Source organism: Cynocephalus volans, chromosome 8 (genome assembly GCF_027409185.1).
Source record: "Cynocephalus volans isolate mCynVol1 chromosome 8, mCynVol1.pri, whole genome shotgun sequence".
Classification (NCBI taxonomy): Eukaryota; Metazoa; Chordata; class Mammalia; order Dermoptera; family Cynocephalidae; genus Cynocephalus; species Cynocephalus volans.
The window spans coordinates 67,386,962-67,414,631 of NC_084467.1; the positions used below are offsets into that span (position 1 = coordinate 67,386,962).

Below are 27,670 nucleotides of genomic sequence, written 5' to 3' on the forward strand. Positions count from 1 at the left end.
AACGCATACAAAAAAAAAAACTGATTACAGAAATATGGAAAGGCACCTAGGAGGCTTCCAATTATAACTGAAAACCATGAATTTACAGTGGTACCAATATGCAGAGGTACATGATTTTTTTTCAACAGGAGCAAAGGAAAGGCAATGGAAGAAAGGAGGGAAAAGTGATGGCAAGAAAGTTACATGCTTTAAAATCAGGGAAACTAAGCCAGGTAAGTAAAGGAAACAAGGACAGATAAGGGCAAATACAGAAAAGCAGAGCTGGTATGGAAATAAAGAACTTTGTGTATCCTTCTATATATTTATTTGTCAACTATCTGTTGTCCATCAATTCCAAGAAAAGCAACAGCAGTCCAGAGTGCATATTTGTTGATTGAGAAAATTAAAGAATATATAGTAATAAAGCAATGGCTTTAACCAAAGGTTGGAACTCTAAATCACAATGCCTGTGACCAACTAGGACAACCAGGATTTCACTTACACTTCATTAAGAACACTCAATAAGTCAAAATAGATGCAGGTATGGATACAATCATTATTTTTACATGATTTATGAGCATGATTAACAGGGCGCTGTGATTTTTTACTCTCTCTTTAAAGCAGTTTTAAATTAATTAGTCAAACCTAGGATTCTAAATATTGATAAAAATTACTATGTCTAACAACAAGAAATAATAGTAATTTTTTAAAACCAGAACTTGTTTATCTCTTCCAGATCCTGCCAACTCTAGTTTCTGCAAGGCTAAGACACAAGAAAATAATACTTGTAAAAAGAATGCCTGTTTTCAAATTAATCATCACAAAATCCACATAATATGTGTTTGCATTTCTGTTGTGGTCTTCAAACAGTACTGCACATTGGCTGAATTCCTCCAGAAAGATGAAAGATTTCAATAGTTTCTTGGAATCAAATTTCAGCTATGTTCTCTTTCTCTGAATATCACCTTTTTCCAAGCAAAGTGAAAATAATATTTTTCTCCCGCCCCACAAAATATAGAGTCATAGGAATGTCCTAAAAGTGAAAGAAAACGCTTATGAGGGCAAAGTTTCTCAAAGTCGTCTAAGGACCACCAAAAATTCCACTACTGGATTTATATGCAAAAAAAATGAAATCTGTATACCAAAGAGACATCTGCACTCCTATATTCATTGCAGCATTATTCACAATAGCCAAGACACAGAATCAACCAAAGTGTCCATCAACCAATTAATGGATAAAAAAATTCTCATATAGGTACACAATGGACTTGAAAAGAAAGGAAATCCTTTTCTTTGGGGGGGGGGGGACATTAGGGACAACGTGGATGAACCTGGAGGACATTGTGTTAAGTGAAATAAGCCAGGCACAGAAAGACAAATACCTCATGATCTCACTTATATATGGAATCTTGAATAGTCGAACACATAGAAGCAGCGAGTAGAATGGTGGTTACCAGGGCTTGGGGATTGGAAGATGGGGTTGAGGAGACGTAGGTCAAAGGATACAGAATTTCAATTAGACAGGGAGGAATAAGTTCAAGAGATCTATCGTACAAAATGGTGACATAGTTAACAGAATATTTTATACCTTAAAATCACTGAGTGGATTAAGTGTTCTCAATACAAAAAATAATAAGTATGTGTGGTAATACCTATGTTAACTAATTCGACTTTGCCATTCCACAATATACTTATTTCAAAACATTGTTGCACACCATAAATATATACAATTTTTATCTGTCAATTAAAAAATAAATTTAAAAAAATAGAACCATCAGTTATTTTTATACTAAAATAGAGGGAAAAAGTATCTATGCCAAGAAAATCAGTATCTACAGAGTGTGCTCTCATATAAACTATTTAAAGTATCATCAAATAATGGCTTAGCTGAAAAAGAAATCAAGAAAACAACCCCATTTACAATAGCATCAAAAACCAAACAAACAAAAAACCTAGCAATAAATTTAACCCAGGAGGTGAAAGATTTGTACACTGCAAACAATAAAACGCTGATGAAAGAAACTGTGGACACAAATAAATGGAAAGATATCCTGTGTTCAAAGGGGGAAAGAATTAATGTTGATAAAATGTCCATACCACCTAAGTAAAATACAGATTTAATGCAATCCCTATCAAAATTCCGATGTCATTTTTCACAGAATTAGAAAAGTAAAATCCTAAAATTCATATGGAACTCCCCCCCAAAAAAAAAACCCAAATAGCCAAATCAATAGAAAGAAAAAGTTGGAAGCATCACACTTCCTGATTTAAAATTATATTACAAAGCTACAGTAATCAAAACAGTATGGTACTGGCAGAAAAACAAACATAGACCAATGGAACAAAATAGAAAGCCCAGAAACAAACAGAAACATATACGGTCACCTAACTTTTGACAAAGGACACAATGGGGAAAGACAGTCTCTTCAATAAATGGATTTCTGGGCCGAGCCCGTGGCGCACTCGGTAGAGTGCGGAGCTGGGAGCGCAGCGACGCTCCCGCCGCGGGTTCGGATCCTATGTAGGAACGACTGGTGTGCTCACTGGCTGAGTGCCGGTCACGAAAACGACAAAAAAAAAAAAAAAAAGGAGGAATAAATGGATTTCCACACATGAAAGAATAAAAATGAACCCCTATCTTACACTATACACAAAAACATACTCAAAATGAATAAAAAACCTAAATGTAAGACCTGATACCATAAAACTCCTAGAAGAGAACACAGAGGGAAAGCTCCTTGACACTGATTCTGGCAATCATTTTTTGGATATCACACCAAAACTTGACTGCAGAAGCAAAAATAAGTCAATGGGACTACAACAAACTAAAAAGCTTCTGCACAGCAAAGGAAACAATCAAACTGAAAAAGCAACACAAGGACTGGGAAAAAATATTTGCAAACCATATATCTAATATGGGGTTAATATCCAAAATTTATGAAGATCTCTTACAATTCAATAATGGAAAAACTAATAACTCAATTAAAAAATGGGCAAAGGACCCAAACAGACATTTCTCCGAACACATAAATGGCCAACAAGTATATGAAAAGGTGTTGAACATCAGTAATCATCAGGAAAATGCATATTAAAACCACTATAATCCCACTACTGACCTGCCGCCAAAATAAATAAATACATAAAAACCACTGTGAGATATCACCTCACACCTGTAAGCATGGCTATTATCAAAAAGGCAAGAGGTAACAAATGTTGGCAAGGGTGTGGAGAAAAGGAAAGCCCAGTACACGGTTGGTGGGAATGTAGACTGCTACAGCCATTATAGAACAGTATAAAGTTCTTAAAGAAATTGAAAATAGAACTACCACACAACCCAGAAATCCATTTTCTGGGTATATACCCAAAGGAGATGAAATCACTACCTTGTAAAGATATCTGGACTCCCTTATTCACTGCAGCATTATTCACAACAGCCAAGATATGGGAATAACCTAACTGTCTATCGAAGGATGAATGAATAAAATGTGGTATATAGATACAGTGGAATATTATTCAGCCTTTAAAAAAAGGAGATCCTTGCCATTTGCCACAACATGTATAAACCTGGAGGGCTTTATGCTAAGTAAATTAAGCCAGACACAGAAAAGTACTACATGATCTTACTTATATGTGCAATAAAAAAAATTTTTTTGAAGAGCTCAAAGACAGAGAGAGAGAGAGAGAGAGAGAGAAAGAGACTGTGGTTACCATGGGGGGGGTGGGGATGTTGGTTAAAAACAGATATGTAAGATGAACAAATTTAGAGAGTTAATATACATCATGCGGACTAAAATTAATAGAACTGTATTAGGGATTTTTGTTAAATAAGTAGATTTTAGCTGCTCTTGTCACAAAAGAAAGTAACTACGTGAGATGTTAATCTACTTCAGTATAGCCACCATTTTACTGTGTTTCCTATAATATCATGTTGTAAATCTCAAATATACACAATAAAATTTATTTTAAAAAAATAAAGTGATGATCTTTACTTTCACCAATTCTTTAAGTTATTAATGACACATTTTGCTTCAGTAAATCATTAAGACATCATCTAGCTGCTCTTAACTTCTTCACAGACTATTGGTCTTTAGTACTGAATACAAAATCCCTAACTCTTCACTTGCATTTGGCTGAGTTATATTTTCAAATCCTAACCACAGAATAAACTTGTGAATAGGTCTTTAAGTAATGTAATAAATACCTTGATTTTATTAGAATCAAGAAAAATAAAACATTATTCTCCACTGCTATTCCACGCCTTAAAAAAAAAAACTTTAAAAGCACCCATATTTAAACTCTGTTTCTCAGCTTTGTATAATTAAAATTTTTCTTAGTATGTGTCTAGGTGGGTAAAGACTGAGGAACCAAAATGGTTCATCTCTAGTGTTGCTAGGCCGGTGTGAGAAAGTGAGTAGGTAAAAAGACTTTTTAAAGGAGGAAATGAAATTACTCATTTACTAGAATAAAATAAAGACACCCAGCCAAGGACTGACCTTTCTATTTTCTCCTGACCTCCTTTCTTTGCCACACTTCCTGACCCCACACCAAAACATACCTGATATACAAAAGAGGGTATATCCTACATATTAATTGTTCACCTATGCTGAATACACATTAAAATTTTTTAAACTAACTAGGATCTCATCCAGTACACACTATAATCATTTTTAACATAAAAAATGTCAAGGGTCCCTAGACTGAATGCCACAGTAACTCAATAACAAATAGAAAACAAGCAGTTAAAGCTTTGAAGTGCCAACTCTGATGTACAAGTTGCAAGACATCTTTTTAAAAATACAGCACGCCCTACAAAAAACAGCTATAAACAAGAAGCAGAAAATTACTTTTTATTTTCTTTTTTTATTATTTTTATTTTCTTTTTTCTTTTTTTTTAATTTTTATTGAATCAAAATTGATTATTCATATTTTGGGGGGTTCAACGTTGAGATATGTTGAGATATGAATCAATATTACTAGCACATATATTGTTACAAATCATACTTATATTTTATGCCCCTTGGCCAATCTCACCCCATCCTCCTCACCTTCCCCGCTCCCTCCTCTAATTACCCTAGATTTCTTCTCTCCTTCTGAAAGAATAATGGATACTCTGTTGATTTGTTGCCTAGATGATCTATCCAATGCTGAGAGGTGTGACCACATACCCCAATATTACCATAGAGCAAATGCTTCTTCTGTCATTCTGGAATGGGCTTTGTGGAGAAAGACAACCTCTTCTTTTCTGTATCTCTGCTGGTGACTCTCCTTGTGTCAATGCACTCCAGTGGCTGGTGGACCATCTGCACGGTGGTTGTGGCATCTACCCACTTTCGTGGCAGCCATGGTTATTATGGTGGCTATGGTGGGCCACCCATGTGGATGTGATGTTTTTAGCATGTTCCTTGGCGCTGGCGGTATGCCTGGCTGTGGGAGAGTCAGGTCTCGGCTCCATCCCTCGGGTTCCCAGGTGGCCCCAAAGTGCTGGCGCAGTGTGCCTGGTTGTGGGAGGGAGTCTGGTCCTCAGATCCATACCTCAGGGCCTCAGGCGGGCACCGAGGCACTGGCACGGTGTGCCTGGTTGACGGGAGGAGGTCCAGTCCCTGGATCCATGCCTCAGGTCCCCTGGCAGGCCCTGAGGCTCTGGTGGTGTGCCTGGTTGAGGGAAGGAGGGTCCAGTCCCTGGCTCCATTCCTCAGGTCCCCAGGCAGGCCCTGAGGTACTGGTGCAGTGTGCCCGGTTGAGGAGAGGTGTGTTCAGTCCCAAGATCTGTGCCCCACGTCCCCAGGTGGGCGCTGAGGCTCTGGTGGTATGCCTGGGCCAGAACTAATTTTTTGTCCTTTGCTTAACTTCTAAAACGGAGGAATTTCCTGTGGGAACCAGTACTTGAGCTGTGTTGTTCAGCTAAATTGTTCCTTTGCTGCTGTTTCCCTAAGGAAGACTTTTTGTGCAGCTCAGGGTTTAACGGTTGACCTTATAGGTACTTCCAGCTCTCCAGGGACCGCGTGCACCTGGGTTGTGTAGAAACTCTGATCTGGGCCTGAGTTTTTTCATCAAACTACACCCCATGCAATTCTGCATTCCCAACCAGTCTCCTCTGAGTGGTCCTGTGCTGACTAGGGGGCAGATTGGCTGTTCTTGCTGTGTCTCAGTGTTCTCCCAGTGGGCCTGTCACCCACACTGCCTGTGCTCCAAACACTTCCCATGGGACACGCCCTGCACCGGTCCCTTGTGATGACTCACTGGCCTCTGAATCGCTCCCCTTTTTCAGCTGTTCTGGCTCCTCACTCCTTCGTGGGTCCATGGGAACCCTATTAGTGGTCTTGCTGTCCTGGGGGCCAGCAAGGCCCTCTTCTCCCCTGCCGCCTCCAAGCAACTCCATCCAAAGAGTACAGCAGCGGTGTCTGCTCCATGTGGTCAGCAGTTCCAGCCTTAAAGCAGCCACAGCCCAAAATGCTCTGAGCAGGTTTTTCTTTCTCTCATAGTGGCTTCTTTCCCTTCATGAACTCCGTAGGTCTCTCCTCCTCTTCCCCTGAGCTCCAGCAGCCCCAGCGTGGCTGTTGTTACATTTTTATAGTTGTAAATTGGCTGATTTTTGGGAGAGAGTGACGCTGGGGATTGTCTATTCCACCATCTTGACAGTAATTCTCCAGAAAATTACTTTTTAAATGCATATCTCAACTAAAATTCCGGTAATACACACACTGATTAATGACATGGCATTAATATACATACATATCATATAAGAAAACAAATGTGCTTTTTAAACATTACGTAAATCGCTATCAAATAAGACTTAACCATAACTCTTCTATTATTTAGCCACTGAATACTCTCTGACAGTAGCTTATCAAGATGCATCCAATGTTGTAAAAGGGGCTAGAGTCTATGATTAGGAGAAAAATATTAAACAAAATTAATAAAAAAGCAACTACAGGTACCACATCATCATAGAATATTAGAGCTAGAAGTTACCACCTCAAGGATAAGCACAACCTTTTCATCTCACAATTGATGAAATGAAGTTGAAAGAGACTGACTTCTTCATAACTGACCAACTAAATGCTTAGACCCATGCTAATGTCTCTTGATTTGATAGCTTAGTGCTCTCCTCCTTAGCACAACACACAAAAAACTGAGGTTGGGGACTTTTTTGTTTTGGGGTTATTTTTTGTTTAAAATTCTTTTTAAAATCCCTTATAATTATCTTTATGAGAATAAATTTTATATGCTCGATTATTAAAATATTTTCTAATTATATAACACAAACAGTGCAGAAAATATGAAACACGAAAGGAAATAAAGTCGCCATGATTCCAACACTAATAAATAAAGTTATCACTTTTTTAATCTACTGAGAAAAATAGATTTTAATAGGGTATTTTATACTGTAAGTCAAAATACAGGGAAAAAAATGTTACTAGCTAAATTTCTTGTTCTAATGTTGAACATCTCATTATGCTTATAACAAAAGCTTCACTTCTGAAAGAGCTTTGAACAGATTTCTAACAAGGGAATTAATTTATGCAAAAAAACTTTGCTTTAGAAATTACCAACATTTTTTAAAGCAATCTCAAAGCCTTTAAAATTAGGACATTGGGTAAAAACTAAGGAACTCTAAATAACATATAGACTTGAGTCAATAATGTATCAGTTCATTAATTGTAACAAATGCACCATACTAATATAAGACACTAATAGAGTAAACTAGGTGTAAAGTATACCGGAACTCTCTGTGCTATCTTCATAATTTTTCTATAAATCTAAAACTGTGCTTGAAAAATAAAATCTATTTTAAAAACTACAGGAGGGTTTTGCAGTTTCTTCACTGGGGTAGCGAGAAACCAATCTGTCTAACAGAGTCCTCAGGATTGCTATGCAAACGAAAATAATAATGATTCTAAACTTTTATAAGAACTCAAAAGTGGAAAATGCTTGACCTAAATCAGGAAACATAGAACAAATGGCAACTCTGCCACTAATTGCAATCTTTAACATGACTACCATTTCTGGTCTAGGTTTCTATGCCTATATATTGTAAAATATCTGTGATTGGTAAACAGCGACTAAAACATTTATTTTATCAATATATCCATTCTAAAGTATTAGAATAAATCTCTCTATCCAGTATGTCATAGTAGTAGGCAAAGAATTTTGCTGTACCATTTAAATAGAAAAATAAAAGCCAGATTAAATCACATGGACAATTAGCATAATAGCTCTGCCATTTCTACTCTAAGGAGTTGACTCCTGTGACACTGAACCCTAGATCCACTCTAGTCTTTTACTAATTAAACAATTTATTAACTGCAGTATCCTCATCATAAGGTAGCAAAGATAACAAGGAAGATGTAAAAATCAGAAGTACAATGTTATGACAGAAGAGAGTAATACAAGAACCCAGAATGTACCTAGCCAAATGTTCCAAACCCCCACACAATGCTTATCTACTTTCAAATCAAAACTTCAGGTTCTAACCACAGCCATGGAGCCAGAAGTTATAATCCACTTCCAAACATTCTTCAAAGAAGCATTAACAGAATGGGGGTAGCAGGAATGCAGACTGCACGGTGGTGGAAGCAATAGCAGAGAGATCTTCCTCATTGGTACACCCCCAATCACTCCCTCTTCTTTTTCCCTGCTTTCACAACTGATAATAAATAGACCAAAGAATTCAAGGAAGCTTTCTCTCTACCTAAAAAAATGAAGACAACACAATCACAGTAAATGAACTTGGGATAGCCAATGGTTGTGCAAAATTAAGACAGATTGAGAATAACAAAATATAATCAATGATGATTGTCTATAAAATTATGATTTCCCAGAATTTTTTTACTATGATGATTACAAAAACGGAGAGAAGGGGAAAAAAATCTATAAAATATTCTGAATCTTTAACAAGGATGGCAATGGTTAAATCAATGTGGAGAAACTACATTATGTACAATTTGGTCCCTAGATTCAAAAAACTCATAACCTAGAATAAAAGATGGTTAAATTAACAATTATTCCACTACATGTTAAGTTCTATATGATGCATATGCAAATGCCTATGGAGTTGTTCTGGAATTCATCAGAGACAAGTTTATGAATCACATGTAGTTCAGGTTAGTGAGGGACGAAAGGACCTCAGTTTCATTATTTATAATTTTATTTGACAAAAAAATATATATTTTGCCATGTTGTATTTCTCTACAAAATATGATTAAGAATTTTAGTAAAAATTAAATATCCTTTAAAAAGAATTGCCACCACTGAGGATATTCTGCAAACTGTACCAAAAGTTGAGTTCCAAAGCCATTTTGAACAACAATGGGTTAGTCCAGGACTCACAACAATGGGTGAGGCACTGATGCCTATAAGGTGGAAAACATTCTACTTGTTTTTGTTTTTTAAATAAAGCTTAGCAAATCAGTAGTACTAAAATAACCACTATGTAATCCCTGCATGTCAAAAGCCCCCTTCCAATTAACTAATACTTCTTTTTAATCACAAATTTAAAAGGAAATAACTACAATAACATAGAAGGTTTTGAAAGTCTGTACACTAGTATAATCTGAGTTATTTTTACCTAATAATTTATCTCTTCAAGAATTCTCATTAATTGGTCAGACATAACTTCCTACTCCTGCCCTTGCAGAAATCATGATTCTTTTCTCCCCCAAATCACTGATTTTTCTTTAAATACCTAGTGTTCATATTTATTATCGTTAATATTATTGACTTCACAGCTTCCCAGTATAAAGACTATTCATAAGTCTCTAATCTCCAAGACCATTTTGGTGCCCTTGTTAGGAATGATAGTCATATTTTAAATGTCAGCCCAAATATAATAGATCACACAATTTGGCTAACATCACCCCAAGTTATTTTCAAAACAGTTAAGTGAATGCCACCTGAGACCTGCAGTTTCTCTAAATTTATTATCAGGATTCTATAACATATCTACATCAGGATAATATTATCCTTAAAATCCTCCCCCAAATATTAAAGCAAGGTATTATCTTTAAAATCCTCCCCTAAATAGTAAAGCAAAAAATTACAAACTGATCAGTAATTGGTTTCTTCTTGCTAAAAACAATGGTTTCCATATTTTGCTCTAAGCACATCTACTTGTAAAAAATAAAAATTGTGAGGCATGCTCCCAATATATTAAGGAGAAACAAATATCTAAATAGCATTTTCTTACTATCTCTCAATGGATGACCTCCACCATACACTAGTATGAACATAATCCCCCCACATTTTAAATTTCTTTTTGGCATTTTTTTATTGTGGTAAAATTCCCATAATATAAAATTTACCATTTAACCATTTTAAAGTGTACGGTATAGTGGCATTTAGTAGATTCACAATGTTATGTAAACATCACCACTATCTCATTCCAAAACATTTCATCATCCCAAAAGGAAGCCCTATACCCACTAAGCAATCACTCCTCATTCTCCACTTTCCCCAGACCCTAAAAACCATTAATCTGCTTTCTCTTCCTGCCTCTATAAATTTACTTATATTTCATATAAATAGGATCATATAATATGTGGCCCACTGTGTCTGGCTTTTTTTTTTTTTTTTTTTTTTTTTTGTGCAGCTGGCCAGTATGGTGGCTTCTTTCTTTAGCATAATATTTTCAAGATTCATTCATGTTGTAACATATCAGTACTTCATTCCTTTTTACAGCTGAATAATATTCCACTGTATTGATATACCTTGCTTTGTGTATCAGTTCATCAGCTGATACACATTTAGGTTGTTTCCACCTTTTAACTATTGTGAATTATGCTGCTACAAACATCTGTGTGTAAGTTTTAGTTTGAACACTTATTTTTAATTCTTTTGGGTATATTTGTAAAAGTGGAATTGCTATGTCATATATGGTAATTCTATGTTTAACTTATTGAGGAACCACCAAACAGTTTTTCATAGTGGGTGTACCATTTTACACTCCCACTAGCAATGTATGAGTGTTCCCATATTCCCTTTTATAGACCAATAACTGATCAAGAACACAGTTTGACTCAAAATATCAAATGGTCCATAATGCACATGTTTTAGCAGCTTACAATGCCCACCACCCTTCTTTCCAAAACATACTCTTGCTGAAAGGGTAGACCAATGCAGCCATTTTTGTTTTGTTTCTTTTTTCAGTAATGCCACCTCCTGACTAGATAATTTTGCCAGGGATCAATACTAACCCAGGGTTAGGTAATCTTATTGAACAGTCAAAAACCAGGTTCTCTTCAGAGAATGTGAAGAGGTTCTAGGGATGAAAGGTCATAGAGTTGAGACCATGACAAGCACAGGAGGAAGCCGATGCCATTTGCAAACTGAAACTACAGGGGAAAGGAAGAGGAAGATATGCAAAGGACATTAGTAAAATGAGAAAAACCATTCTGCACAGCACAGAGAGGCAAACATGAGAAAGCATACATAATCTTGAATAATAACAGGTTAGAATTTCATGAAACCTTGTTAGACTTTATTTCCTGGCCTCTAATATTCATAAGATTGTCTACTGCTGTTTATTTAAAATAAACCCTCTTCTTTGTTTGTTTGCTCTGAGTGGTGTCTGATTCTTGCTAGTTTTAAGTAACTTAAAGAGGTTCCTCTCCAGTTACTGAAAGCGAATACCTTTCATGGGGAATTTTTTAAGAATCTATCGGTATTTTTTTTTTTAATAACATTTTTACAGCCTTCAAAAAATGCTTTTCCCCCTCAAAGACTCTGAGATTCCTGTGAAGAGACCTTAAAAGATGATCTTTCTGCTTGTTCCCAGGGGCTGCTTTTCTAAATCTATGCAACAGATTTAGAAATTTTTGAGTTTTCTCTGTTAAAATAGGAAACTGAATACAACTGTATTGTGGCCAATATTATAAGTTTCATAGTCATCTAGAAAAAATCCTGACCACTGGTCAGATTAAGATTCACATATTTTCTCTACTCTAGAGTTTTAGATTACCCATTCTATGAAACAATCTACTGAAAACATCTAAAATGTTCACCTCCTTTTCCGGCATTGCAAATACATAAAAGTTTCATATAACAGAGACAAGTTAGTAACTTCTAGTTATAAACTAATACTGTTAACAAGCAACACACCTCAATTATAGCCAAACTACGTATCTGTTAAACTATTTGTATGCTATCACTTCACAGTAACTCCAAAGACAAAGGATACAATCATTTTTAATTATTTCTAGCATCTACTCAAAATTATGAGTTTATACAGAGAAAGCTGAGTACCATCCTCCATTGAAAATCTTTAGTAGAACAGACACACATAAAAAGGAAACAATATACATATTCTTTGAAGTCCTTCAATTCAATAAAGACAACCTCAACAAAATTCTTACCACTCCGGAGGTTTTCTAAAGCCTATTGACAAAACTCTATATTGTAAAAGTATATTTAAAATCATATAAAACTTTCTGACAATACCAAACTTATAAATTTATTTTACAATACAATGACTTCTCTTTGGGGTCTGGTATTAACAGCTGAATTTATATTTCTTATATAGCTACGTAAAAACATTATTTTACCACTCGGTGAGATTCAAACAACACATCCCTGAATATGAGACTCCCTCCATACCTCTGTCCATACCAGAGTTTAATGAACTATGTGAATAATTATGTAGCTTATTCATCTTTTCTTTTGTAATTTTAAAGTCCAGATTTTTTGGAAAGTAAAAAAAAAAAAAAAAAATCACTATACTACAGAAATTCAGATTCTTAAAATGATAAAAACTAATGATATTTAAATTTTTCTACTATGAAAAGTATGCTAAATTTTTCTCTGAGCTTTTCAAAGCAAGATAAGGCTTGAAATTTCTCCACTGATACATCACCCAACGAGAAAAACATGGTTCCCTCAAAGAGCTTGAGGTCTATTATATATCTTTACAGGCAATTGTAATTTGCAAACCAATCAGTCTTGGGAAGATTAAGAAAGATTTCTCAGAGAATGTGATGCCTAAGTTGAGACAGCCTTCTCCCTTTTTAGACAGAAGATGATAAACAAGGAAATGGGGATAAGGTAGACTTTAGCAGGCAGTTAGGCATATGAGAAGGCTTATACTGAAAGATCATAATAATTAAGGAACTCAAGGAAATCAAGTTTCAATCTGGTTAGAATTTAAAGTAAGAGATAGAGTGAAAAAATGTTTAAAAATCATGCAATAATTAATCTTAAGAAGATTTTTCCCTAAGACATTTATTCCTGCTACAGTATAGGAGTCCACTGGAAAAGTAGCACCATGGAAAGTAAATGAGGAAGCATCTTCAGTAATCCAGAAAAGAGATAATAGTGACCTAAATTTAAGAAAAAAGAAATGGAGATGAATCAACAAGACTGGTGGGGGAGGAGAGTGAAGAAGTAGTTGAAGAATACTTCCCTTAGATTAGGCAAGTGAAAGACTACCAAATTAAAGAAGAAAATAGTGTTGAATATTGGGTATGGGTGTGGAGAAAGCAAATGCTAAATTCAATTTCAGACATGTTCCATTGAGGTTACTGTGGGATATGCAAATTGAGGTACCTCGTAAGTGATCTGAAGCTCAAGAATAATTTGAGCTGGAGATACACATTTGCAAATTCATCAGTATATAAATGGCAATTTAAGTGACTGAGAACACCCAGAGAGAGCACACAAAGAAAGAAGAAAGCCAAGCAGTGCCAAAAGTAAGGGGAAGGACAGAGAAAGAAGTAAATTTAAAATCATGTATAAAACACGCTAACTAAAACTGTAGAAATCAAACAGGGCCAACGGTTTTCAAATGAGAAAACTAACAACCACAGAAGTTAAAGACATTTGCTCAGCTAAAAATAGTAATTGGAAGGGGGTCGGAGTACTCCTCAGATCTAGTCCAATCATCTTATCTTTGTAAATAATTTTAAAAGAAAATTTAAGAATATATACTGAGATTTTAAATTTAAATGAGATAGCACTTTAAAAGTAAAAAATCCAGGTATGATTGGTGCCTCAAAAATACACTATTTATGACATGAAATATTATACTTATTTGTTTCATTTAACTTGATTCTTCACATATGCATGTATGTTTTGAAATGTTTAAGAAGATACTTGTCTTTGACTGTAACCTTTTTCAACCTCACTTCCTACACTCATTGCCTATAAACTGTTAGCATGATCTTTCCCTCCAACCAAAAGTATAAACATAAAACAATCCTATACTCTTATATTTTGAGAACCTTTAGTTAAAATATACAAATGCATAAAGAAACTAAGGGGAATGGTGATGTAGGACAAGTGAAAGTAGGAAAAAAAAAAAAGCTGAATCAAAGTTTTCCAACTTAACTGGTAAAAATTAAAGTACCAGGGAAAATAAATTTTCTCCAAAACACGCTACATTTAATCTTATTTTAAAAGAAAACCACTTACTAGAAACTGGATAACACTGATAAGTCATATAAAAAGATTATATTCACCATGGTTTTCTGAAAACATTACAAAGCAAATTTGGCCCAGCAAAAAACCCTGAAGAATCTAAGAAAAATAGCTAACAAAAATCCAAATACATTACTCCTTTATCTCTTAGGATTACCATTTAAAACCTAGTAAACATTGCTTCATATCTTCTTGTATGTCACTTTCCCTCTTTTACCCATCTTTATGAACTTTATTCCAACCAGTAACCCAAATTTTTACTTTATTTCAACCATAGCAACACTTAACCAACATAACTAACCATGTCAAGTAAAAATTACCTTCATTCTTCAATTAAAATTCCTATCATTCCAATTTCTCTGACTTTAGCTTCTTTAAAAATAAGTTGCTTAAACTGATTTTTTAGGTATAAATAAAAGGTAGCCTTCACTGTCACAGGAGTGTCAACAATTTCCAGATGGTAAAACTGCCAGCTGGGGGGGTGAATGGTGTCATAAGAAGGAAACATACCCAGTGTCTATTAGAATTAAGTCAGGTGCTCCATTCGGCAGCACATATACTAAAATTGGACTGATACAGAGAAGATTAGCATGGCCCCTGTCCAAGAATGACAGGCAAATTCATGAAGTGTTCCATATTTTTCAAATAAATAAATAAAATTAAATCAGATACTTCCACTTATGGTCATGACAGAATAACTGACACAGAATGACCCTCCTACCATTACACAACAAAAAAACTGTATAAACTATAGAAACAACTATTTTCGGACACTGGACAACAGCACACAACTGTGATCTATGAGAGAGGGCAAACAAATATGGTATGCTCTATCACCCTCTCTTCCTAACTTTGAATGACTGTCAATCTATGGAACAGGGAGGTGTCTTGCTGAACAGAGTGACGGCAGAGTTTGGGGCTCTTTCCATCTCCAGCCTCCACAGCAAGAGGACCTGCCGCCCATCTGCAATGAATGGTCATGCAGAACTGCTCCAATTTCCTGGTCAAGAGGAATAACCAGACATATAGCACCTAGCCCAATAACCTGAAGACCCGCAACTCCTTTTACCACAATGGGCTGACTCATTGCAAGAATAGGGGCGTGAAACCAGCAGCTGATAGCAAATGTGTCATGGTGGTCATGAAGTAGAGATCCGGACAGCAAAAGCCAGCTACTTCCTATGTGGGGACCACCATCAGCAAGAATGACCTGGCCACCCTGAGCGGCATCAGGCACAAGATCCACAAGAACAAGTACTGCCCTGACCTGCGCCATCCGCAGAGCCTGTGTGGTCCTGAGCAGCCAGAAGGCTGTGATGAAGAGGAAGCGGACCCGCCCCACCGAGAGCTCCTGAACCTCCCACTTCCCCGCCAAAAGCAATGAGGAGTCAACCAACGTTTTCTCAACTGCCAAAAAAATGAAAAAAGAAAACAGAGTTTGGGCAAGCTGAGGTAGCAACTAGAATTTGTGACACAGAGCACCAAAGAGGAAGAAGCAACACAGAAAAAAAGCACAGAGGTCACCTTGAGACTTTGGCTCAATACAAAGCTGCACACATGACACTCCACAAACCAAGCAAAAAATAATTATAAAGGAGCAGTACACAGAACAACTAACAGTGTCCTCATAAGGCTAGAATCATTCAGGTTTCAACCAACCAGAGTAAAGACCTCTTTAAACAAGACACCAGAAAGGCCATGCCGTAGAAGGCTAAACTAGACTTCGAGTACAGGCTACTCTAGATTTCCCCCAACATAGGATAAAGCATAAGCCTTAATAGAAGCAAGATTATCACCCAATTAACTACCTATCAGAACAAATATAATTTTTTTTTTTTTAAAGAGGACAAAATCCAGATCCTCAACTATATATGCAGGGTCTTCAAAAGTTCACGGAAAGGTTCATATTATTTTTTAATTCTATTTTTGCATGAACTTTTTGAAGTACCCTTGTATTTACAATGCCTACCACCTAGTCCACCAAGATTACTATAGACATGTGAAAATTAAATAATAACACTTCACAGAAAATTTTGCCTAATGAGAGGGCCCTGAACAAATTAGTACCCTCTTGCCACTTTCAGATTTTCCCTATGTTAAAATCAGAGATTAAAGAGATAAACAGAGGCAGCTTTCCATAATAATGTGAAAGAAAAAGAGGTTTACAAAAAAAAAAAAAAAAGACCTCACTGAAAAATGAGACAAATAGAAAAAGAGAAGTAGAAAGGTCACAAGACAGATCTTCCCATTTACTATATATAATATATGATGACATGAATCATCACTAAAATAGTATATATACCCTGCTTACTAATGTGTAAAAATACAATATTTTTGATCCTACTTCTGAAATAATATATACATAGGTCTCTACCCCCAGTTCCTGATACAGAGCTCCTAAAACCCTGTAAATAGGGATGCTAGGAGAATATTTTGTTCTAATATTTGGTCTTTGACCCTGGTTCTTGACAATGAGTTCCTAAAACCTCTGTAACTTTCTGAGTGGCAGGAATGTCTAAGACAGAACTTGCAAACCCATTAGAATGTCCTGGGTGATAGAAGTGTCTTTTATTCTAATAAGGTGACTCTTGGTGGGCTCCTGGATGGAGGCTGGTCACCAGAAAGACCAAGCCATGATTAGAAGCTTAAGACTTTTAGCCCGAATCTTTGTCCTCTGGGGAGGTCAGAGAAGCTAGAGATTGAGTTAACAATCAATCATGCCTAAGTGAATAAGCCTCCATAAAAATCCCTAAAAGACAGGGTTTAAAGACTTTTGGAGGGCCGGCCTGTGGCTCACTCAGGAGAGTTTGGTGCTGATAACACCAAGGCCACAAGTTTGGATCCTATATAGGGATGGCCAGTTGGCTCACTGGTTGAGCGTGGTGCAGACAACACCAAGACACGGGTTGAGATCCCCTTAGCGGTCATCTTTTTTAAAAAAAAAAAAAAAGACTTTTTGGCCCGTGAGGGTGGCACACCCAAACTCTACAAGTTCCTTTGTGCTTGGTACCCTTTCCAGACCCTGCCTTATGTATCTCTTCATTTGGCTGCTCATTTGTATCCGTTAAAATATCTTCTGCAATTAATTGGCAATAGTAAGTAAACTGTTTTCCTAGAGTCTGTGAGCTACTCTAGCAAATTATCAACCTGAGGAGGGAGTGATGGGAACGTCTGACTTGTAGCCAAGTCAAACAGAAACTATGGATACTTTGAGCTCTTAACCTATGGGGTCTTCCGTAACTCCAGCTAGCATCAGAAAATTTGAATTGAACTGTAGGACACTCAGCTAAGTCAAAGAATTGGCCAGTATGGGGGAAAACCGGACACACATTTTTTTTTTTGACCAGATGTCACAAAAGTGTTGAGTGTGAATATAGAGAAAAACAGTTGGTTTTTCCTATACATCAGGCATCATAAGTGAAGTATAGGTTGAGCATCCCTAATCCAAAAATCTGAAATCCGAAACTTTTTGAGCACTGACATGACACTCAAAGGAAATGCTCTTTGGAGGATTTTGGGTTTCAGATTGTTGGATTAGGAATGCTCAAACAGAATGTATTCTGCAAATATTTCAAAACCAAAAAATAAATCTGAAATCTGAAACACTTTCATTTCCAAGCATTTCAGATAAAGGATGCTCAACCCGTATTGAGCAAGAAAAAACATGTTTTCTCCATACACTATTATGATAATTACTCAAGAAAAATTTCTGCAGCTAAAGGCTAAGCACAGATTAGTCTCAGAATGGTAGGAAATAACAGTTGTTTAAGATGGGTTTTATTGAATAATGAGTCTTTTTACCATACATAAAGAAACAACTATTGTTTCTCTATTGAGAATTTAGCTATCTGGTAACTTACATGAAACACAGCTTCCAAACCAGAAAGCAAACAAACAAGAAAACATACAATCAAAATAAACATCCTATGCCCTAAATCTTATGTGTTCATTAAATATTTAAGAAAAGCAAAGGAAGCAAAGATGATCCTAAGTCAAGAAAAGAAGGTTAAATTATAATTGGGTACAAATATACTTGGATTATAGCAGAGAATCACTTTTAGAAACCACCCACATTAGTTGAAATAAAAGATGCTGGTGTTCAAAAAAAAAAGCAAAGAATTCACTGAATGTTTTGAATATTCAACGGCTTACGCCACCTACAACCAAAATTTTGTGCTTAAGGGATCTACCACCCTCCTCCCATTAATCTTTATGCCAAACTATTGGGGCCAATCTGGCTATTATTCCACAGACCTTTCCAATGAGTTGAGGGGATACAACAAGCATGAGTATACCCTACTAACCTCTGACTTTAATATACCTACTGCAATCTAAACCCTCCTTGCCTCCAGAGTATTCTTTTCAAATTATCCATATCCTCTATTTGAAGTCAAACCATAGCTATAGTTTTTATTTCCCCAGTTTGTTCTTCACAGACACACTAACAAGATGTTCTTTGAAACTGAACATGAAAGTATCTCATTCAATAAATAAAGCAGGTTACTTACCTATAATGCTGATTCTCTGACAGATAAAAACCAGATAATCATGATTATAATTACAGAGCTTAACCTCAGGGTAGAGTTCTTTTCAACCAAGTACCTGAAATCTGCTCATGAGGATACTCAACCAAGAAACCCAAAAGTCCATGGAACAAATCCTCACTGGATAAGGTTCTTCAGACTAAGAATTAGTAGACAGAAATTTGATCCCATTTCTACCAGTAATTCATGATACTTTAAACAAATAACCTAAAAACCTTAATGATGAGATAGGAAATGGAGAATGACCTATCCTGTCCACTTCAAAGTTAACATGAGTGTCAAATGAGAAACAATATATAACTGCTCTGTAAATTATGAAGCACAACACAAATGTAAAATTATCTTATCTAGGGCAGGATGACTCCTCTAGTGCTTTCTAAGCAAAATCTACCCCTAGTCTCAAAGTTTTTCTGGCCCCCTGAAAGAAACTGCTTTTATCAACAGCAATAGAATCTCAACAAGTGAATCTACTCAGATCCCTGTACCATCCAGCAACCAAAAGAAAAAATGTGACTCTGTAAGAACTGATGGGAATTCTTCTCTATGCAGCTTCTGAAAATGATGAAAATATCAAATGTTTTATCAACTATTAAATAAGCATGGTGCAACAGAAAGACATATTGTAATTATTTAGCACCACTAACATTTTCAGAGAACAAAGTTTAAAACTACAGTTCTTAGAAATACTTTTTAATATGGCTTGAAAATAAGATTCTTACCCAGAGTAACTGATCAATACTCTTAAACAATAACTCTTATACGTTCATTACCTGAAAACTTAAAAATTGGTATTAGCAACCTCTTATCAATGAGTTAATCTTTGCAAGAGCTCAAGAATCTAAAAACCCTAAGTTTGACTTTTCTCACTCTATCTGTTCATTAAAGGTTACCATTAATATCAAAAATCCTTAAATAAAACTATTCAAAGATTTTAAATATAAATTTACTTATGTCATGTTACACAATGAGAGTTCAGAGGCAGCTGACCAAATTACATTTTCATTTGAAAATTTATTTTCCAGGGATTACCTTTTGAATTGGAAGAAATGCTCTGAACACGAAAGTTTAGGACCTGAAATCTTCCACACCTGCTTCCTAGAGCCAGAACTTCAAAACTAAGAGATTTGTTTCATTGCTTCTGATTCAAAATCAGCAAAAGGTCAATTCTCAAACAGAAAGTGTAATCACAGTTAAGTAAATGATCTCAGTCAGCCATGCTATTTTGCCCAAAAAAGGAGTCACTAGTTAATATCTACCACTTCAACAGAATCCATCAATGTTGAAGATCAGAGTATTTTTCTTTTGATCCCCTACCTCCTAATCTCTGAGAAGGCATGTCTAATAAAATAATCCACATCTGGAATTTTGCCAGAGAAAAAAGTAGTCTCTAGTCCCTTGCTCACAGCTGGGTTCTCCATTTGGAAAAATAAATATATAAAAGCACATTGTGGGTTTATGTGCTAGAGAATAGCATCTAGAGATAACAGGGTAAGTACCCAGAATATTTGCAGATTCATTTCCCTGGGCTATGGCCAATTTACCATGAGGTCTAAGGCTGTGACTAGATGACCTTATGTGTGACATCCTTGCAAACAAGATGGATAAATTATAAGCTAATTAATGCTCAGTACTTTCTATTACTATCCTATTTTTCAAACTGGCTACTAGGAAGTACTCACTTCCTACTGGTAGAGATATTCACCTTAGGCTGAGCAATGCCCAATTTCTAGTTTCAAAAGGTAATTATCTGGAAAACTTTTCTAGCATGGAGAGAACAAAGAAGAGAAAAAATATTGAACAAGGTGTGTGTACATGTGTGTATAGGAAGATGATAATCCATCTACCCCAAATACTTTCTTTTTGATTTTTAACCCCGGTGATTTTTAACATCATTTTCAAACTGCCAGAAATTTACTTGAGACTTGAAAGCACCAGACAGGTATCATGATGTTATTTTTAACAATGACAACTTGGGTAAAAAGAGCCAATGTTACATCCAGTATCTCTTGGTTCTAGAAAAAAAGTATAGGAAAGAGGGCAAGGGGGAGGAGAGTGGAACTTTACGGAAAGAGATTACATCTGACATGATCAAACACCCTTTCCCAATTTTTCCTAAATTTTCTTTAACCAAGATGCTAATCATGACACTCCCTCTTCATCTCACTTCTCCTGCTTCGCTTTCTTTAAAAAAAAATAAAAGTTAGAAATGAAGTGCCAAAACATGCTCTCTTCAAAAAATTTGGAGCAAAACAAAATGGCAAGAATGACCCATCCAATAAGGCATTAATTTGAGAAAACTGCCCTAACAAAGCCAACCAGCATCCAAAATTCCAAGATTCTGTATATCCTAAAGAACATATGAAACTGTACTGCTCCCATCCTTAAAGGGTTATAAAGATAGGACATCACCATTTAAATGTTATGGCCACTATCTTTATGTAATTTTTTATGGGAACATCATCCTTCATAATCATCATCAGGAAATCTCTTATAAAAAAGTAATACTATAGTGAATTACTAGAAAAATATGATCAATAATCAGCCAAGCCTTAAGAGAACATCTCTTGCCAAAGAAACAATAAAATGCAAAGAAAAGAACTAGCAGAGTATCATCTTGTGGTTAGAACACAGTGTCATAACACCAAGGTCAAGGGTTCAGATGCCCGTACCAGCCAGCCACACACAAAAAAAGAATATCATTTAGTAATAATTCACATTTCTTGAGTTTTTGGCATTTCCCCAAGACATGCACTCTCCTTCCTTGCACCTCCAGATAAACAGCTCTACTTTTAAAAACTGATATTATATGTGAATGGTAACTCAAATTATTTCTAACTTTAAAAACTTCATTTACGAGATGTTTTTCTACCTCACACTGGACTTCAAACATTTCAAATACATGAGACTCCTAATAATATCACAAAAGTAAATTTATAAAATGTTCAGATAAAATGACCTCTCTATTAAATCCAATATTAAAATACTATTTAAAAAGAAAACAGAAATTTTTTTTAAAAGAGACCTATGTTAAAAAGGCCACTGTATTACCATACAAATCACACAAACCTGAACTATCTATTATGTATGTCAAAAAGAATACGATGTCACACAACCAGGATACAATACTTTGATCTGGTATGTACCAGGGTCTGCCAACCGTCACAACAAAAACATAAGAAAGATTCTTCAAATCAAAGAATTTTTACATAGCCTATATAATCTGATTGTGATATTAATTCAAAAGCCTACCCTGTAGGAGTACAAGTGATTAACTTATTATGTAAGCTGTCTTTTACTGTTGCTGAATGTATTTACAATGAGCACTCTTTGTTATAGTTCCTTTCAGGATTATTTAGACATAGCTCCAATTCATTTGTGTTATTGTACAGAATACTTAAAAGGAAATATAAGAAAAATTGTGAAAATTTGGACACAGAATTTTTTATTTACAAAAGTGCATATATAGCAAAGGTTGAAAGCCAATAGCATTTTAAGATACTTTTCCATTATATTCAGTATCAGGAAAAACTATGTCAAATGTTTTATGTAGAGTAAACTAACTCTTGCTAGTATACTAATTACAACATACAACTAACTTTCATAATGTTAACAGTAACATCTACTTCTCTAAGTCACAAAAGTCAAAGATGATGCATAAAGCACATTTTTTAAATCAAAAATTTTAATGGGGAATTGAATGTAAGGAACAAAGATAAAAGTAGATTTCTAACCTGCAAGACCACCCATATCTGGATGACATCTATGTACTCATTAATTATTCTACACCATCTGGAAGGCATAGACATTTCATAGAATTCTACAACGATAAGTCAAAGTATATTGTCATAACTTAAGATGTTTCCATTTTATAAATTAGCTCAAATGGCATAAAACTTATTAAAAAACAAAAACATTAACAACCATGCTTCCCCATGTCTTTTCTAATGGAGACATGTGAAATATCAGAACGAGAAAGACCATGTTGTCATAGAGAAGAGTAATAAAGCTGAGTTTTAAAGTCTTTCCTTTCTTGGATTTTTTAAGAGCTGAGAAAATCAATATGTTAAACCTAAAATTTTAGCTAAAGCATTAATATTAGTTAGCTGTAAAAAAAACACTCTGAATAGACCTTATAGATACTGAAAACTTGGGGAATAATAAACAAAGCAGAATTCATGGTTACCATATTTACACATACTCTTTGTTGTGTTTCAGTGCCACATGATCTGATTCAAAGTAATAAACATCAGGATCATCATCTTCCTCTTCTGTAATGTGCTGACTGGCACTCTCTTTGGCAGATGACAAATGTCCAATATTGAGTCTTGCCTCTGAGGGTGGCTTACTTAGTCCTTCACTTCCATCATTCTGAGAGTCACAGCACATCCCTTTCTCATTTTGAGACTTTTCATCAGGATTTGTGGGAAACTCATTTACATTATCACTAACAATTGCATTTGTTTCATTGAGACTAAGATTATTCTCCTCAAATTGTCCATTTTCTCTGCAAGGAGAACTGTGTTTAGTGGGACTGCCTCTGGTAGGGGCTGCCCTTCGTGGTGACGTTCTCAGGGTATAACGATGTTCTTGAGGTTCTGATAAAGACATCATCTGAGCTGAAACACAGTCTAGAACAGAAGATGGTTCTGATTCTCTGGAGACTGGCATACTCTCAACACTTGTATCCAGGACGTTACTGCTGTTTTCATTACACTGCTCTTTTGAAGCACTGCTATCTCCTACCACATCTACTTCTTCCTCAGAATCCCTTAAAGATGACTGAATTTCAGAAAAGGGGCCTGTAGCTCGCTCAGCAGTCAACTGATTAACATGTTCCACGGGCAGGCAGGCAGTTACTATTTTGTGGTCCTCCAACTCAACCTGCACTTCTGAATTTGTGCAAGGCACGTTATGGTCTATATAACTGTCCTCCTTCCTACTATCAAGAAACACTGAAGTCTGGATATCCAAATCCCCATTTTCAGCTACTGAGTTTTCCTGTAACACATAGGAACCAGTGCTATTTTGTTTAGTGTTCCCGTCAGGCTGACAGTCACCACAGTTTGTAATAGCTGAATCACTGTCATCAACACCATTGACAGCCAAATAGCCTGTGATTTCTTCAACTACTGCAGAATTAAGTGGCCCTTCCTCACTGACATTCACCTTTTTAATTTCCCTTTTCTCACAATCATCCAGTATAAGACATCGACAAGCTCGTTTAGTCCCTTGAAAATCTGCATCATTGTCCACTACTGTACTCCTCTGTTCTACTGACTCCTTGTCTGACTTTACAGGTGAATCTTCTTCTGAACTGTTTGGTGCTTCAGATCTAAGACAACGCTTAATTCTTTTTAAAATTGGTGAAACAGGTTCTGTTTGCCTTCTCTCACAATTTTCTACAGCCTGCCTTTCTATGTTATCCTTTTCTGAAGAAGAAAGTCTTCTTTTCCTAGGGCTTACCCATGATTCTCGAGTACTTTGCTGTTTTAAATCAGTGGTTCTTCCATTGTTATTTCCTTTCTGAATTTGCACAGGCTCTGGTCTCTTCTTTGGTGATCTTGATCGTACTTGAGAATGGGAAGAGATTTCTTCAGGGTGAGCAATGCTACGATTCCTTAAAGTTCTACCACAAAAAGATTCATCCAAGCCGTTTAACCCCACTGTTGATCTTGTAACACGAGTAGATCGGGAAGCAGCCATACTATGGCAAGTCCCTACAATACGGTCATCATGATCCACTCATTGGGAAACCTTCAAAAACGTAAACAAAATAATGAGAAAAAGGTAATAGTTAATATATCTAAAACAAAAGTATAATGCTACAATTTTTTATCCAAGAATAGCCAATATTAATAAATTATGTGATAAAAATTCTTTTATTAACATTTCCAAAAACGATATTAATAATAGCTGACACTGTATGACACAATATGTTGGAATCATTCTATATGCTTTTTATACATTAACTCACTTAAGTCTCATAGCAACTCAGACAGGAGCTACTATCATCTCTACTTTACAAATGAGATTTGAGGCATACAGTTTGAGTAATCTGTCCAAGGTCACACAGCTAGTAAGTGGCAGGGCTCTAAAGGCTATGCTCTTAACCTGCCTCACTTTGTATCTGCCTCTCAGATAGGCACAAAGCACCCACAAAAGATTTATCTTAAAGATGGGATCTAACATTGATTATTAAAATAATAATCTCAAATTTATATAGCAGCTATCTTACAAAAACTATCCGAATCATTTCTCAGGTTCTCTCAGAACATCCCTTGGAGACAGTAAGGCAGGCTATGCTCTTCTTAACTTACTCTCACAAAAATGAGTTTCAGGTCAAATCTTCAGGTAACAACTATTTGGCATCCAAAAAATTCTGGTTCCAGTAGAATTTTTTGTAATTAAACAGATGGATAGAAATCACAATCCTAGCTTGCACCGGCTAAGAACAAAACAAAGCAAGGCCAAACCTTCCTAGTCTTTAGAAATAAATCGATAAATTAGCAAGAGAAAAGAAGTATTCTAAGGAGTATAGAAGAAAATGGGAATGAAGCCTCCGAAGCCAATATTTACATTTAAAAAATCAGGAACACACATATAACTCCATCCTTTCCTTCTTTGAACTCCTGTGTATTGTATTTGTAAGTTTAAATGCATGGCTTGGGAAATGAGCAGGTTTTCTGATATGGATGCTTGGTATTTCTAAAAGAGAAATACAAGAAATATTGAAAAATACCCTGATTGATCCATTCAGATAAACTGAGTGATTTAGTGATATTTTCCAAAGTCTCTCCAATCAAGCAGAATTAAGGAGCTACTAACACTTCCAGTCTCCATTCCTCTGCTCCTCTTCTATTTACCTTTCACAAGATACTTTGCCACTTCACTGCCTAACTTCAAATGGGATGTAGGATGGTTAGAGAAAAAGGCCAATAATGGCTGTAGTGCAGTTTCACAGTCCCCTCCTCCTGTGCTTTGTCATCCTTCCAACAACCTCCTTAATATAATCCTTCAAATGCCATTCTAACCCTCTACCCACAAATCAAACACAATCTCTCCTTTGCCTCAACTAGAAGTATCTAATAATGGAAAAGTTAGAAGAACTACAGAAGGCACAGTGCAACATGCTACTATATACAAAAAGGAAACATTAAAAAGAATTGTCTCCCTGGTCCTGCCTGCTGACAAATGAATTAAGTGAGAAGTGCCCTATAAAATATGTAAGTTTGCTGAAAGTGCCATATAAAATATGCAAGCTTTAGTCTTGTTTCAGAGTATGGTATAACATGAAAATTTTTAATTAACAATTTTTTAAAAATCCTGTAGGACTCACAAAACCAGCCCTGGAATTAAGGCATGATTATTTGTTCTAGAGAATTTCATAGCAATCAAGTAAACATTAAGTATGGAACAGCAATCAGAACTCAGAAATATGTTTCTTACAGTAAACTTTTACGGTTTTAGGATACATTAAAGGTACTCAGACATATAGTTTTCTTTTGCTGATATCCTATCAAGATTACAGTCTTTCTGTTTTTATTCACAGGTAATAAACACTGAATGTCCCATAAACTTTCACTTTTAATTAGAAAAACTTTAAGTTAAATTTCAAGTGATGTTTTAAAAGAACACAAACTGAAAAAAATATTAAAAGTGATTTGTTTCATGTACCCAAATCTGCAGCTCTCAAATTTTAAGATTACTGATTTTTAAATAGTAAATGCCTCTGTAAATAAACAAAGAAAACATAATATTAATTTTATAAATAAACTACTCACAAAGTCTAATGTAAATATCATTAATGCATATTTAATTATATTCATAATTTATGGTTCAAAAATAATGCTGGCAATAGTAGTATTTGATAAACACACAAAAAATCTGTTTATCTTTACCTTTAAAAATGCAATGCCAGAAAAATAATAAATAAATAAATAAAAATAAAAATGCAATGCCAATTAAGGCATATAAACCTTTTAAATAATTCCAATAACAGGCCTTCCTAGTCCTTCTTTTCTTTCTGCACCAACCCAAATGAGAGCAAAAATCTCTTCCTCGTAGTACAAACTTCCCAAAAAGAGACTATTTGGGATGAAATAACCTATTATTAGTGGTGCTCAGAACTCCTTCAAAGAGTAAATATATAAATCACTATAATATACTACCTATGAGGGCCAACCTTATTTCTTCACCATTCCAGTGATTAAAATAGCAACACACTGATTAATACGAAATATTAAACCTCTTTCTGTTTTTTTGCTCTCTAAAAATGTTTTTTTTCCATTCAACAACTACAATAAAGCCCAAGTTTTAGGGTTTTCAAATCCTGTTATTTAAAGGAAAACTGTTTTATAACAAGGACCCTTTTGGTACCTCAAACTCTCGCAACTCGGTGTGGCCTGATCCTCATTAGTATAGTGGTGAAAGCGGGGGGGGGGGGGGGATCAAAGTGTGGCCTGAGAACCAGCATCATGGGCATCTCCTGGCAGCTTGTTAGAAATGCAGAATATCAGGCCCTTCCTTAGACCTCCCACTGAATCAGATTCCCAAGTGATTCATATATATATATTAAGTTTTGAGAAATACTGCCTTAGACCACTGCACTCAGACAGTATTCTAATAAAATAATACAGCTATCAAGTTTCAAACTAAGTTAGACCTATTTATAACACACCCTTTAATTCCTTACTCGATGCTAATAATAAAAAATTCATAAATAAGGCAATGATCTCTCTGAC

The 27,670-nt window shown here is 35.6% G+C and overlaps 1 protein-coding gene, 1 non-coding gene and 1 pseudogene across 11 annotated transcripts in view; 2 read left to right on the forward strand and 1 right to left on the reverse strand.

Moving 5' to 3' along the window:
* LOC134383250 (uncharacterized) overlaps nucleotides 1-15,740 on the forward strand; it is a 29,143-nt pseudogene extending 13,403 nt beyond the window's left edge.
* Nucleotides 1-27,670, reverse strand: part of ZZZ3 (zinc finger ZZ-type containing 3) — a 134,599-nt gene that overhangs the window by 61,167 nt on the left and 45,762 nt on the right. For all 10 annotated transcript variants that reach the window (XR_010024187.1, XR_010024186.1, XM_063104606.1 and 7 more), the window contains one exon: nucleotides 23,128-24,683. Coding sequence is in view for 8 of the 10 variants with exons in the window: in XM_063104606.1 (XP_062960676.1) it covers nucleotides 23,128-24,632 (1,505 nt within the window). In the remaining 2 variants the exon portion in view is untranslated. The remainder of the gene's footprint in view (nucleotides 1-23,127; nucleotides 24,684-27,670) is intronic.
* On the forward strand, nucleotides 14,921-15,027 carry LOC134385306 (U6 spliceosomal RNA). Its single transcript, XR_010024298.1, has one exon. It is a non-coding gene; the product is annotated as a U6 spliceosomal RNA (small nuclear RNA).